We start from the raw sequence: 15864 nt of genomic DNA on the forward strand, positions 1-15864 counted from the left end.
TCACCATATTGTCTCTGACCATGTGTGTTTTCATTCCCCTCTCAGTGGGAGTGACGGCCACATTCAATTTAGCCATTACATCACGTCCTAGTAAGTTTACCGGACACACCTTAGATATCAGGACGGGTATGGTTGCCTCTCCTCCTGATTGGTCATGTTTTAGGGTTATTGGGGCTGATAACCTTTCAATAAATTGATGACCAGAGGCAGATCGCACTATGATTTTCTCCCCATCAAACCTCACTCCCTCTGGATTGTCTGCTGAACAGATTGCTGTCCTGCAAGCCCCTGTATCGCATAGGAATTTAATGTTCTTACCCATTACTGTCAATGTCAAATAAGGTTTCTGTTCCTGTTGAAGTGCCAGGTCAATAGTAGCCAATTCAAACACCTCACAACTTGGATCAATGGGCTCCTCAGTCTCCTCCTCACTAGAATCTACTCCCAGCAGAACTGACAAAAGAAAACACAGACTGTGATTTCCAGGACACTGCCCCTTTGTTCTGGCCTTCTGTCTCCCCGAGAGTTGGCACTCCCTTCAGGTCTCTTACTCCTCTTTTCTCTCCCGTTCTGCTCTTGGTAAACTGCATACCTTTTAACCTCAATCAGTGTTTCTGTGCCCCAGCCAATCAGGGTCTTTTTTTTTTATTGTTTGAGAAATTTCAGGCCTCATTCCGCTTAAAAAAAGGCTATTTTTAATTGTTGATGATACGGCCCATCTGCTACCTGTTTGCACTCGTGGATTTTAGAAAAATCAGCATGTCTATGGTAGTAATCTCTGAGATTGTTACATAGTTGATTACGTTTATCTCAATACTCTCCGTCTACGGCCCACTGTAAAATAACTCTGTCCTGGGGTCCAGTCTCCCTTCACAGTTGCCCAATCCTATCCTACCACTATCTGCAATCTCGATGGTTGTGGCCTGTTCTAGGCCAGTATTTGCAGGGCGCCTCACACTCTTTGGCAAAATGCCCTTCCTGACTACAGTTAAAGCACTTATTCTGTTCATGATGGATTGCATATCTTGTAACCTCAGCTAGCGGTGCCGTTCCCCACCCTATTAAAGTATTTTTAATGGTCCTGCTTATCTCTGATCTCATTCCACTGAAGAATGCTTTTTTAAATTGCTGATGGTAGGGCGTATCATTCCCCTGTCTCTGGTCTGGCTCGGGTATGCCACTGTTTGCGTTGAACACATCCTTAAGCCTCTCTAAGTATTGGCTAATAGTCTCACTATCCTCTTGTTTACACTCATGTACTTTAGAGAAGTCTGCATGACGATGGTAATGTTCCCCTGAGGCTATTACACAATTCAGTTGTTTTCCCAACATACTGGCCGTATCTAGCCCTTTCACTCGCTCTCTTTCTACTCTGCCTTTACACACCTTGTGCATCTGTTTTACCATGGATTCGAGTTTGTCTGCGTCCAGACGTCCCTCAAAACCATACCTCTCTAATAATTATTGTATCACTCTAACTGAATTGTTAGGTATTAAATAATTTTACAATATATATAAATATATATATTTGTAAACATTTATTTGGTCTTTAATTAGTTGATAACTCTGATGTCTTATACTTTTTAATTGTATGTTTCTTCCTCAAAAGAATCAATTGTAATTCGTTTCTTTCTACTTTGGACTTATTATTAGGTGTGACTTTTGAGCAAATGTTATGATCAACTTTTGTAATTAACCATTTAAATTATTCAACCCATAACCCAGAGTGTTTTAAGACCCCAGTTTCATGAAACGGACGGGACAACCATTCTTTCTCACGCGACCCATTTTAGTCCCCTCCTTTGGAATTAATTAATTATCGCGATTAATATATCTATTTTCTGGTGTACTTTTGACAACCCTCTTTCAGATTGTCTCAACACAAGTTTAAGTTTATGTTCGGTAATGGCCTCTCTACCTGAAGTCAATTTCGGACCCACCTCTCTTTACTTAAGTTTACTGGCTATACCACTCGCATTTTTTATCTGTCTAGAATACTGGCGCATTGGGTTTTCTCTAGATAAACGTCTAAAAACGCGATGGCAAGGCTTAGTGGATTTTGGTAATCATTCTCTGCCCTTTACAAGAATCACAGCAGTATTATTGCAAGTTCAGATCACTTCCCCCAAAATCCAATGAATAAAGATTACTGACCTTATTCTTGCAGCTCAATTTTGGTTGGATATCGTCACCGTTTCTGTCGTTTCCAGGTTGTCACCAGCCTGTATTGATCCCCCAATCTCAGAGGGCAGGTCTTTGTCTATACGGATGTATCATCCGCCGGTGTCCCCCGGAACGACAGAAGACGGATATTGATATCCGGCTCGAAGGACCAAGCTGTCACGAGAATTTTGTTATTTCAATGGTTGAAGTCAACTAACTTCTTAAATCTTTGAATAATTCCCAAAAGGTTGTAAATCTCTTAGTTTGAATAAATTAAACAAAGACCCAATTCTGCAATGGTCAGAATGTTTATTCATGAGCGCTCTGCAACAAAATGGTCGTACAATCTTTTTATATACACACACGTCAGAGGAAAAATCCCACCCTGCTTTAGGCGGCTGTATTTTTCCACCGTACACATCAACTCACACCTGGGTTTAGCTGATGTGATTTTCCTCCTGACCATCAGGTCACACACACACGCACACACACGCACGCACGCACGCACGCACACACACACACTCCTTGCTCGGGTAGGCTGCATTTTTTAGTTATCGCCGTCCTCACAATATCCTGCAAGCCTTTTTTTCACTCCCCTTTCCCTGTGTGTTTTGGGAATCAGTCTCCTGTTATTGGTTTCAATCGTTTTGCACTTCTGCTTGCCTAATCTTCTCTTGAGAGCCAGGTCTGCCTACGGCGGCCTTTCTCAATAGCAAGGCTATGCTCACTGAGTCTGTACATAGTCAAATATTTCCTTAATTTTGGGTCAGTCACAGTGGTCAGGTATTCTGCCACTGTGTACTCTCTGTTTAGGGCCAAATAGCATTCTAGTTTGCTCAGTTTTTTTGTAAATTCTTTCCAATGTGTCAAGTAATTCTCTTTTTTGTTTTCTCATGATTTTGTTGGGTCTAATTGTGTTGTCCTGGGGCTCTGTGGGGTCTGTTTGTGTTTGTGAACAGAGCCCCAGGACCAGCTTACTTAGGGGACTCTTCTCCAGGTTCATCTCTCTGTAGGTGATGGCTTTGTTATGGAAGGTTTGGGAATCGCTTCCTTCCTCTTTTCTGGATTTTGATAATTAGCGGGTGTCGGCCTAATTCTGCTCTGCATGCATTATTTGGTGTTTTACATTGTACACTGAGGATATTTTTTCAGAATTCTGCACGCAGAGTCTCAATTTGGTGTTTGTCCCATTTTTTATGAATTCTTGGTTGGTGAGCGGACCCCAGACCTCACAACCATAAAGGGCAATGGGTTCTATAACTGATTCAAGTATTTTTAGCCAGATCCTAATTGGTATGTTGAATTTTATATTCCTTTTGATGGCATAGAAGGCCCTTCTTGCCTTGTCTCTCAGATCGTTCACAGCTTTGTGGAAGTTACCTGTAGCGCTGATGTTTAGGCCGAGGTATGTATAGTTTTTTGTGTGCTCTAGGGCGCAGTGTCTAGATGGTATTTGTGGTCCTGGCAACTGGATCTTTTTTGGAACACCATTATTTTTGTCTTACTGATATTTACTGTCAGGTCCCAGGTCTGACAGAATATGTGCAGAAGATCTAGGTGCTGCTGTAGGTCTTCCTTGGTTGGGGACAGAAGCACCAGATCATCAGCAAACAGTAGACATTTTACTTCAGATTCTAGTAGGGTGAGGCCGGGTGCTGCAGACTGTTCTAGTGCCCTCGCCAATTCGTTGATATATATGTTGAAGAGGGTGGGGCCTAAACTGCATCCCTGTCTCACCCCATGGCCCTATGGAAAGAAATGTGTGTGTTTTTTGCCAATTTTAACGGCACACTTGTTGTTTGTGTACATGGATTATATAATGTCGTATGTTTTTCCCCCAACACCCCTTTCCATCAATGTGTATAGCAGACCCTCATGCCAAATGGAGTCAAAAGCTTTTTTGAAATCAACAAAGCATGAGAAGACTTTGCCTTTGTTTTGGTTTGTTTGTTTGTCAAATAGGGTGTGCAGGGTGAATACGTGGTCTGTCATATGGTAATTTGGTAAAAAGCCAATTTGACATTTGCTCAGTACATTGTTTTCACTGAGGAAATTTACGAGTCTCTCTCAGAGCACCAGTCCTTACATCATAGCTGTTTCTCTCTCCTCTCTCAGAACATCAGTCCCCCTACATCATAGCTGTCCTGCCGCGCTATGTGGAGATCAGGACCTTTGAACCCAGGCTGCTGGTTCAGAGTGTGGAGCTGCAGAGACCACGATTCATCACATCAGCTGGGTGATTATGCTAGCTATCACACTATACAGATCAGGGAGCTATCACACTATACAGATCATCTAGGATCTATCACACTATACACTATCACACTATACACTATCACACTATACACTATCACACTATACACTATCACACTATACAGATCAGAGCGTCTCATAGAAGGAGTGATCATCTAGGATCTATCACACTATACAGATCAGAGCGTCTCAGAGAAGGAGTGATCATCTAGGATCTATCACACTATACAGATCAGAGCGTCTCAGAGAAGGAGTGATCATCTAGGATCTATCACACTATACAGATCAGAGCATCTCAGAGAAGGAGTGATCATCTAGGATCTATCACACTATACAGATCAGAGCATCTCAGAGAAGGAGTGATCATCTAGGATCTATCACACTATACAGATCAGAGCATCTCAGAGAAGGAGTGATCATCTAGGATCTATCACACTATACAGATCAGAGCATCTCAGAGAAGGAGTGATCATCTAGGATCTATCACACTATACAGATCAGAGCATCTCAGAGAAGGAGTGATCATCTAGGATCTATCACACTATACAGATCAGAGCATCTCAGAGAAGGAGTGATCATCTAGGATCTATCACACTATACAGATCAGAGCATCTCAGAGAAGGAGTGATCATCTAGGATCTATCACACTATACAGATCAGAGCATCTCAGAGAAGGAGTGATCATCTAGGATCTATCACACTATACAGATCAGAGCATCTCAGAGAAGGAGTGATCATCTAGGAGCTATCACACTATACAGATCAGATCATCTAGGATCTATCACACTATACAGATCAGAGCGTCTCATAGTAGGAGTGATCATCTAGGATCTATCACACTATACAGATCAGAGCATCTCAGAGAAGGAGTGATCATCTAGGATCTATCACACTATACAGATCAGAGCATCTCAGAGAAGGAGTGATCATCTAGGATCTATCACACTATACAGATCAGAGCATCTCAGAGAAGGAGTGATCATCTAGGATCTATCACACTATACAGATCAGAGCATCTCAGAGAAGGAGTGATCATCTAGGATCTATCACACTATACAGATCAGAGCATCTCAGAGAAGGAGTGATCATCTAGGATCTATCACACTATACAGATCAGAGCATCTCAGAGAAGGAGTGATCATCTAGGATCTATCACACTATACAGATCAGAGCGTCTCAGAGAAGGAGTGATCATCTAGGATCTATCACACTATACAGATCAGAGTAGGAGTGATCATCTAGGATCTATCACACTATTCAGATCATCTAGGATCTATCACACTATACAGATCATCTAGGATCTATCACACTATACAGATCAGAGTAGGAGTGATCATCTAGGATCTATCACACTATTCAGATCATCTAGGATCTATCACACTATTCAGATCATCTAGGATCTATCACACTATACAGATCAGATCATCTAGGATCTTTCCATATTATCTTATTTGTTGTGATCTAAAGGGTAAAACTGATCCTAGATCAGCGCTCCGACTCTGAGACTCTGAGGATACCAGCTTGATTACCTGACCAGCTTGATTACCTGACCAGCTTGATTACCTGACCAGCTTGATTACCTGACCAGCTTGATTACCTGACCAGCTTGATTACCTGACCAGCTTGATTACCTGACCAGCTTGATTACCTGACCAGCTTGATTACCTGACCAGCTTGATTACCTGACCAGCTTGATTACCTGACCAGCTTGATTACCTGACCAGCTTGATTACCTGACCAGCTTGATTACCTGACCAGCTTGATTACCTGACCAGCTTGATTACCTGACCAGCTTGATTACCTGACCAGCTTGATTACCTGACCAGCTTGATTACCTGACCAGCTTGATTACCTGACCAGCTTGATTACCTGACCAGCTTGATTACCTGACCAGCTTGATTACCTGACCAGCTTGATTACCTGACCAGCTTGATTACCTGACCAGCTTGATTACCTGACCAGCTTGATTACCTGACCAGCTTGATTACCTGACCAGCTTGATTACCTGACCAGCTTGATTACCTGACCAGCTTGATTACCTGACCAGCATGATTACCTGACCAGCATGATTACCTGACCAGCTTGATTACCTGACCAGCTTGATTACCTGACCAGCTTGATTACCTGACCAGCTTGATTACCTGACCAGCTTGATTACCTGACCAGCATGATTACCTGACCAGCATGATTACCTGACCAGCTTGATTACCTGACAAGCTTGATTACCTGACCAGGTCAACAAAATCCTCTACGGTTATGTTTTGAAACGAGGGACACAAGATATAATGCATTTTTTATCCAGTGAACCAACTGAAAGGGAAACCAGCGTTATTCAGATCAAATGTCCCCCTTTAATAGTTTTGCGGTCTCTATTAGAACCAGAAACGAAAACTATAGAATTTAAATATAGTTTCAATAAAACAGACTCTCTGACGTATTCCAAAATGTTATTTTGATAGAGAACGTTTGTCTATCAACCATCACACATCATTACCTGTTGTAATGGAAAACCCTCCCTTGTCGTTCTCTCTCCTTCTTTCTGTCCCAGGCCCAATATAGTTTACGTGGCCAGCAACCATTTTGTGTGGCGCCTGGTGCCTGTGTCCATCGCCAGCCAGATCAGACAACTCCTACAGGACAAGCAGTTTGAACTGGCCCTGCAACTGGCGGTGAGTAGGATAAACTACCACTGACAGACTGGTGTTCTACCTGGACACCAAAAGGGTTCTACCTGGACACCAAAAGGGTTCTACCTGGACACCAAAAGGGTTCTACCTGGACACCAAAAGGGTTCTACCTGGACACCAAAAGGGTTCTACCTGGACACCAAAAGGGTTCTACCTGGACACCAAAAGGGTTCTACCTGGACACCAAAAGGGTTCTACCTGGAATCCAAAAGGGTTCTACCTGGAAACCAAAAGGGTTCTTCAAACGGTTCTCATATGGAGACAGTCAAAGAACCCTTTTAGGTTCTAGATTATTTTCTATAGGACAGTTAGGATCCAGAGGGCTGGGTAAGGGTTATGGGGCTGGGTAATGGGGACAGATAGGATCCAGAGGGCTGGGTAAGGGTTAGGGGCTGGGTAATGGGGACAGATAGGATCCAGAGGGCTGGGTAAGGGTTAGGGGCTGGGTAATGGGGACAGATGTATATAATACTGGCCTGTCATGGTATGACTCACTTCATCCCTCTGTCTCTCTCTCTCTCTCTCCTCCTGCATCTCTCATCTTGTCTCTCCCCCTCCCCTCCTCCATCCCTCTCTCCCCCTCCCCTCCTCCATCCCTCTCTCCCCCTCCCCTCCTCCATCCCTCTCTCCCCCTCCCCTCCTCCATCCCTCTCTCCCCCTCCCCTCCTCCATCCCTCTCTCCCCCTCCCCTCCTCCCATCCCTCTCTCCCCCTCCCTCCTCCATCCCTCTCTCCCCCTCCCTCCTCCATCCCTCTCTCCCCCTCCCTCCTCCATCCCTCTCTCCCCCTCCCTCCTCCATCCCTCTCTCCCCCTCCCTCCTCCATCCCTCTCTCCCCCTCCCTCCTCCATCCCTCTCTCCCCCTTCCCTCTCTCCCCCCTCCCTCCTCCATCCCTCTCTCCCCCTCCCTCCTCCATCCCTCTCTCCCCCTCCCCTCCTCCATCCCTCTCTCCCCCTTCCCTCGCTCCCCTCCCTCCTCCATCCCTCTCTCCCCCTCCCCTCCTCCATCCCTCTCTCCCCCTCCCCTCCTCCATCCCCCTCTCCCCCCCCCCTCCTCCATCCCCCTCTCCTCCTCCATCCCTCTCCCCCTCCCTCCTCCATCCCTCTCTCCCCTCCCCTCCTCCATCCCTCTCTCCCCCTTCCCTCTCTCCCCCTCCCTCCTCCATCCCTCTCTCCCCCTCCCCTCCCCTTCCCTCTCTCCCCCCTCCCTCCTCCATCCCTCTCTCCCCCTCCCCTCCTCCATCCCTCTCTCCCCCTCCCCTCCTCCATCCCTCTCTCCCCCTTCCCTCTCTCCCCTCCCTCCTCCATCCCTCTCTCCCCCTTCCCTCTCTCCCCCTCCCCTCCTCCATCCCTCTCTCCCCCTCCCTCCTCCATCCCTCTCTCCCCCTCCCCTCCTCCATCCCTCTCTCCCCCAGAAGATGAAGGATGATGTGGAAGGCGATAAGAGACAGCAGGTTCACCACATCCAGAATCTCTACGCCTTCAATCTGTTCTGTCAGAAGAGGTTTGATGACTCCATGCAGGTGTTTGCTAAGCTCGGCACAGGTGAGGTTTTTACCAACATCATTATCTGAGACGGGAGGTTTTTACCAACATCATTATCTGAGACAGGAGGTTTTTACCAACATCATTATCTGAGACGGGAGGTTTTTACCAACATCATTATCTGAGACGGGAGGTTTTTACCAACATCATTATCTGAGACGGGATGTTTTTACCAACATCATTATCTGAGACGGGAGGTTTTTAGCTACATCATTATCTGAGACAGGAGGTTTTTACCAACATCATTATCTGAGACGGGAGGTTTTGACCAACATCATTATCTGAGACAGGAGGTTTTTACCAACATCATTATCTGAGACAGGAGGTTTTTACCAACATTATCTGAGACGGGAGGTTTTTACCAACATTATTATCTGAGACGGGATGTTTTTACCAACATCATTATCTGAGACAGGAGGTTTTTACCAACATCATTATCTGAGACAGGAGGTTTTTAGCTACAATGTGTGAAGTGGAAGTGATAAAGCAGCTGTGGTGTTCTTCTTGATTTAGCACAGGATAAAACGCCTTTCGGCCAATCATAACCAACAAGGGCTCTGGTCAACAGTAGTGCACTGTATAGGGTGTCATTTGGGACGCGTGGCGCCTAGGTCAAAAGTAGTGCACTATTTGGAACGTAACCATAGTAACGCTGTACCTTCCTTCCCACAGATCCCACCCATGTGATAGGTCTGTATCCGGACCTGCTCCCCACCGACTACCGTAAGCAGCTGCACTACCCCAACCCCCTGCCGACTCTGTCAGGAGCAGAGCTGGAGAAGGCCTACCTCGCGCTCATAGACTATCTGACACAGGTGTGTTGTTGTAGCGTTTACCAGCAGCGTACCGCCCTGCCGTCCCACCGCTGGCTTGCCTCTCTCTGTGTGCTGTCTCAGGTGGGTGGTTGTAGCGTTTACCAGCAGCGTACCACCCTGCCGTCCCACCGCTGGCTTGCCTCTCTCTGTGTGCTGTCTCAGGTGGGTGGTTGTAGCGTTTACCAGCAGCGTACCACCCTGCCGTCCCACCGCTGGCTTGCCTCTCTCTGTGTGCTGTCTCAGGTGGGTGGTTGTAGCGTTTACCAGCAGCGTACCGCCCTGCCGTCCCCACCGCTGGCTTGCCTCTCTCTGTGTGCTGTCTCAGGTGGGTGGTTGTAGCGTTTACCAGCAGCGTACCGCCCTGCCGTCCCACCGCTGGCTTGCCTCTCTCTGTGTGCCGTCTCAGGTGGGTGGTTGTAGCGTTTACCAGCAGCATTACCGCCCTGCCGTCCCACCGCTGGCTTGCCTCTCTCTGTGTGCTGTCTCAGGTGGGTGGTTGTAGCGTTTACCAGCAGCGTACCGCCCTGCCGTCCCACCGCTGGCTTGCCTCTCTCTGTGTGCTGTCTCAGGTGAATGTGCATCATCGCTCCAAATGATCCATATCCGTTTACTGTTGTAGAGAGGCAGGGGTGGTATGCTGCTGGACAGGGTTTTGTCTGCCATTATAATCCTTGGGCGGGCCGCCTAAAGTTCTTTCTTGGGTCGTCTAAGTCCAAACAGTATAAAAAAAAAAAAAAAAAAAGATATAAAGTATGTAGAAAAGATAATGGACATATATTTTTTTTATTGTCTTTTGAGAACCAACAATCACCAAAATAAAAGCTAGACAGTCGGGGAGAATTTGAAAATTCCTAAAATAATGAATTTAGCAGTATTGATGTTATGTTTGAGCAGGAGAACACAGAATTATCCATGGAAAAAAGCATAGAATTTCAGGAAATTAGCTTTAAAACTGCAATATTTTGGATATTGGCGGGGGAAAAAATGTATCTTCACCGCCAAGATGGGGACCTTTTTAAAAATAGTCTCCAACATGTTGCTGTGCCAATAGCCACGCTCACTACCTAAGCCCCTTTTTCCATCCAGAAAAAGGCTGATGACTGTGGTGTGGTGTGATGTGTGTATTCCAGAAACGCAGCCACCTGGTGAAGCAGCTGAACGACTCGGAGCCCTCCACCCCCTCTCCCCTCATGGAAGGAACGCCCACCATCAAGAGCAGAAAGAAGCTTCTGCAGATCATCGACACCACGCTGCTCAAATGCTACCTGCATGTACGGCCTCTGTTTCTTTGTGTCCCTTTTTTATCTTGTGTGTATAATCAAAAGGGCCAGTTTCCTGGACACTGATTTAAGACTAGTCCTGGACTGAAAAGCTCTCTTAATAAAGGTTGTCCATTGAGTATGGACTACTCTTCATCTGCGTCTGTAAAACCAGCTCATAGAATTATGGGATACAAACTCAGACTCCTCAGTCCTTCTTCAGAAATAAGGTGATTTTAATATTGCTTCTGTTTAATCTAGTGGCTCTCCTCTCTCCAGACCAACGTGTCCCTGGTGTCCCCTCTGTTAATCTAGTGGCTCTCCTCTCTCCAGACCAACATGGTCCTGGTGTCCCCTCTGTTAATCTAGTGGCTCTCTTCTCTCCAGACCAACGTGGCCCTGGTGTCCCCTCTGTTAATCTAGTGGCTCTCTTCTCTCCAGACCAACGTGTCCCCTCTGTTAATCTAGTGGCTCTCCTCTCTCCAGACCAACGTGTCCCCTCTGTTAATCTAGTGGCTCTCTTCTCTCCAGACCAACGTGTCCCCTCTGTTAATCTAGTGGCTCTCTTCTCTCCAGACCAACATGGTCCTGGTGTCCCCTCTGTTAATCTAGTGGCTCTCCTCTCTCCAGACCAACGTGTCCCCTCTGTTAATCTAGTGTCTCTCTTCTCTCCAGACCAACATGGTCCTGGTGTCCCCTCTGTTAATCTAGTGGCTCTCTTCTCTCCAGACCAACGTGTCCCCTCTGTTAATCTAGTGGCTCTCTTCTCTCCAGACCAACGTGTCCCCTCTGTTAATCTAGTGGCTCTCCTCTCTCCAGACCAACGTGTCCCCTCTGTTAATCTAGTGTCTCTCTTTTCTCTAGACCAACGTGTCCCCTCTGTTAATCTAGTGGCTCTCTTCTCTCCAGACCAACATGGTCCTGGTGTCCCCTCTGTTAATCTAGTGGCTCTCTTCTCTCCAGACCAACATGGTCCTGGTGTCCCCTCTGTTAATCTGGTGGCTCTCTTCTCTCCAGACCAACGTGGCCCTGGTGTCCCCTCTGTTAATCTAGTGGCTCTCTTCTCTCCAGACCAACGTGTCCCCTCTGTTAATCTAGTGGCTCTCTTCTCTCCAGACCAACGTGTCCCCTCTGTTAATCTAGTGGCTCTCTTCTCTCCAGACCAACATGGTCCTGGTGTCCCCTCTGTTAATCTAGTGGCTCTCCTCTCTCCAGACCAACGTGTCCCTGGTGTCCCCTCTGTTAATCTAGTGGCTCTCTTCTCTCCAGACCAACGTGTCCCCTCTGTTAATCTAGTGGCTCTCCTCTCTCCAGACCAACGTGTCCCCTCTGTTAATCTAGTGGCTCTCCTCTCTCCAGACCAACGTGTCCCCTCTGTTAATCTAGTGGCTCTCCTCTCTCCAGACCAACGTGTCCCCTCTGTTAATCTAGTGTCTCTCTTTTCTCTAGACCAACGTGTACCCTCTGTTAATCTAGTGGCTCTCCTCTCTCCAGACCAACGTGTCCCTGGTGTCCCCTCTGTTAATCTAGTGGCTCTCTTCTCTCCAGACCAACGTGTCCCCTCTGTTAATCTAGTGGCTCTCCTCTCTCCAGACCAACGTGTCCCCTCTGTTAATCTAGTGGCTCTCCTCTCTCCAGACCAACGTGTCCCCTCTGTTAATCTAGTGGCTCTCCTCTCTCCAGACCAACGTGTCCCCTCTGTTAATCTAGTGGCTCTCTTCTCTCCAGACCAACGTGTCCCCTCTGTTAATCTAGTGGCTCTCCTCTCTCCAGACCAACGTGTCCCCTCTGTTAATCTAGTGGCTCTCCTCTCTCCAGACCAACATGGTCCTGGTGTCCCCTCTGTTAAACTAGTGGCTCTCCTCTCTCCAGACCAACGTGTCCCTGGTGTCCCCTCTGTTAATCTAGTGGCTCTCCTCTCTCCAGACCAACGTGTCCCCTCTGTTAATCTAGTGGCTCTCTTCTCTCCAGACCAACGTGTCCCCTCTGTTAATCTAGTGGCTCTCCTCTCTCCAGACCAACATGGTCCTGGTGTCCCCTCTGTTAATCTAGTGGCTCTCTCTCTCCAGACCAACGTGTCCCTGGTGTCCCCTCTGTTAATCTAGTGGCTCTCCTCTCTCCAGACCAACGTGTCCCCTCTGTTAATCTAGTGGCTCTCCTCTCTCCAGACCAACGTGTCCCCTCTGTTAATCTAGTGGCTCTCCTCTCTCCAGACCAACATGGTCCTGGTGTCCCCTCTGTTAATCTAGTGGCTCTCCTCTCTCCAGACCAACGTGTCCCCTCTGTTAATCTAGTGGCTCTCCTCTCTCCAGACCAACGTGTCCCCTCTGTTAATCTAGTGGCTCTCTTCTCTCCAGACCAACGTGTCCCCTCTGTTAATCTAGTGGCTCTCTTCTCTCCAGACCAACGTGTCCCCTCTGTTAATCTAGTGGCTCTCTTCTCTCCAGACCAACGTGTCCCCTCTGTTAATCTAGTGGCTCTCTTCTCTCCAGACCAACGTGTCCCCTCTGTTAATCTAGTGGCTCTCTTCTCTCCCAGACCAACGTGGCCCCTCTGTTAATCTAGTGGCTCTCTTCTCTCCAGACCAACGTGGCCCCTCTGTTAATCTAGTGGCTCTCCTCTCCAGACCAACGTGTCCCCTCTGTTAATCTAGTGGCTCTCCTCTCCAGACCAACGTGTCCCCTCTGTTAATCTAGTGGCTCTCTTCTCTCCAGACCAACGTGTCCCCTCTGTTAATCTAGTGGCTCTCCTCTCTCCAGACCAACATGGTCCTGGTGTCCCCTCTGTTAATCTAGTGGCTCTCTTCTCTCCAGACCAACGTGTCCCCTCTGTTAATCTAGTGGCTCTCTTCTCTCCAGACCAACGTGTCCCCTCTGTTAATCTAGTGGCTCTCCTCTCTCCAGACCAACATGGTCCTGGTGTCCCCTCTGTTAATCTAGTGGCTCTTCTCTCCAGACCAACGTGTCCCCTCTGTTAATCTAGTGGCTCTCTTCTCTCCAGACCAACGTGTCCCCTCTGTTAATCTAGTGGCTCTCTTCTCTCCAGACCAACGTGTCCCCTCTGTTAATCTAGTGGCTCTCTTCTCTCCAGACCAACGTGTCCCCTCTGTTAATCTAGTGGCTCTCTTCTCTCCAGACCAACGTGTCCCCTCTGTTAATCTAGTGGCTCTCTTCTCTCCAGACCAACGTGGCCCTGGTTTCCCCTCTGTTAATCTAGTGGCTCTCTTCTCTCCAGACCAACGTGTCCCCTCTGTTAATCTAGTGGCTCTCCTCTCTCCAGACCAACGTGTCCCCTCTGTTAATCTAGTGGCTCTCCTCTCTCCAGACCAACATGGTCCTGGTGTCCCCTCTGTTAATCTAGTGGCTCTCCTCTCTCCAGACCAACGTGTCCCCTCTGTTAATCTAGTGTCTCTCTTCTCTCCAGACCAACGTGTCCCCTCTGTTAATCTAGTGGCTCTCTTCTCTCCAGACCAACATGGTCCTGGTGTCCCCTCTGTTAATCTAGTGGCTCTCCTCTCTCCAGACCAACGTGTCCCCTCTGTTAATCTAGTGTCTCTCTTTTCTCTAGACCAACGTGTCCCCTCTGTTAATCTAGTGGCTCTCTTCTCTCCAGACCAACATGGTCCTGGTGTCCCCTCTGTTAATCTAGTGGCTCTCTTCTCTCCAGACCAACATGGTCCTGGTGTCCCCTCTGTTAATCTGGTGGCTCTCTTCTCTCCAGACCAACGTGGCCCTGGTGTCCCCTCTGTTAATCTAGTGGCTCTCTTCTCTCCAGACCAACGTGTCCCCTCTGTTAATCTAGTGGCTCTCTTCTCTCCAGACCAACGTGTCCCCTCTGTTAATCTAGTGGCTCTCTTCTCTCCAGACCAACATGGTCCTGGTGTCCCCTCTGTTAATCTAGTGGCTCTCCTCTCTCCAGACCAACGTGTCCCCTCTGTTAATCTAGTGGCTCTCCTCTCTCCAGACCAACGTGTCCCCTCTGTTAATCTAGTGTCTCTCTTTTCTCTAGACCAACGTGTACCCTCTGTTAATCTAGTGGCTCTCCTCTCTCCAGACCAACGTGTCCCTGGTGTCCCCTCTGTTAATCTAGTGGCTCTCTTCTCTCCAGACCAACGTGTCCCCTCTGTTAATCTAGTGGCTCTCCTCTCTCCAGACCAACGTGTCCCCTCTGTTAATCTAGTGGCTCTCCTCTCTCCAGACCAACGTGTCCCCTCTGTTAATCTAGTGGCTCTCCTCTCTCCAGACCAACGTGTCCCCTCTGTTAATCTAGTGGCTCTCTTCTCTCCAGACCAACGTGTCCCCTCTGTTAATCTAGTGGCTCTCCTCTCTCCAGACCAACATGGTCCTGGTGTCCCCTCTGTTAATCTAGTGGCTCCTCTCTCCAGACCAACGTGTCCCCTCTGTTAATCTAGTGTCTCTCTTTTCTCTAGACCAACGTGTACCCTCTGTTAATCTAGTGGCTCTCCTCTCTCCAGACCAACGTGTCCCTGGTGTCCCCTCTGTTAATCTAGTGGCTCTCTTCTCTCCAGACCAACGTGTCCCCTCTGTTAATCTAGTGGCTCTCCTCTCTCCAGACCAACGTGTCCCCTCTGTTAATCTAGTGGCTCTCCTCTCTCCAGACCAACGTGTCCCCTCTGTTAATCTAGTGGCTCTCTTCTCTCCAGACCAACGTGTCCCCTCTGTTAATCTAGTGGCTCTCCTCTCTCCAGACCAACGTGTCCCCTCTGTTAATCTAGTGGCTCTCCTCTCTCCAGACCAACATGGTCCTGGTGTCCCCTCTGTTAATCTAGTGGCTCTCCTCTCTCCAGACCAACGTGTCCCTGGTGTCCCCTCTGTTAATCTAGTGGCTCTCCTCTCTCCAGACCAACGTGTCCCCTCTGTTAATCTAGTGGCTCTCTCCTCTCTCCAGACCAACGTGTCCCCTCTGTTAATCTAGTGGCTCTCCTCTCTCCCAGACCAACATGGTCCTGGTGTCCCCTCTGTTAATCTAGTGGCTCTCCTCTCTCCAGACCAACGTGTCCCCTCTGTTAATCTAGTGGCTCTCCTCTCTCCAGACCAACGTGTCCCCTCTGTTAATCTAGTGGCTCTCTTCTCTCCAGACCAACGTGTCCCCTCTGTTAATCTAGTGGCTCTCTTCTCTCCAGA

The 15864-nt window shown here is 47.9% G+C and overlaps 1 protein-coding gene across 3 annotated transcripts in view; it reads left to right on the forward strand.

Moving 5' to 3' along the window:
* LOC121544529 (vam6/Vps39-like protein) overlaps positions 1–15864 on the forward strand; it is a 64500-nt gene that overhangs the window by 16066 nt on the left and 32570 nt on the right. For 2 of the 3 annotated variants that reach the window (XM_041854466.2, XM_041854469.2), the window contains exons 9-13: positions 4279–4399; positions 6965–7085; positions 8517–8646; positions 9319–9461; positions 10592–10732. In XM_041854466.2, coding sequence (XP_041710400.2) covers positions 4279–4399; positions 6965–7085; positions 8517–8646; positions 9319–9461; positions 10592–10732 — 656 coding nt within the window. The remainder of the gene's footprint in view (positions 1–4278; positions 4400–6964; positions 7086–8516; positions 8647–9318; positions 9462–10591; positions 10733–15864) is intronic. The other variant, XM_041854467.2, reaches the window with a different exon arrangement.

This window comes from Coregonus clupeaformis, chromosome 29 (genome assembly GCF_020615455.1).
Source record: "Coregonus clupeaformis isolate EN_2021a chromosome 29, ASM2061545v1, whole genome shotgun sequence".
NCBI classification, from domain to species: domain Eukaryota; kingdom Metazoa; phylum Chordata; class Actinopteri; order Salmoniformes; family Salmonidae; genus Coregonus; species Coregonus clupeaformis.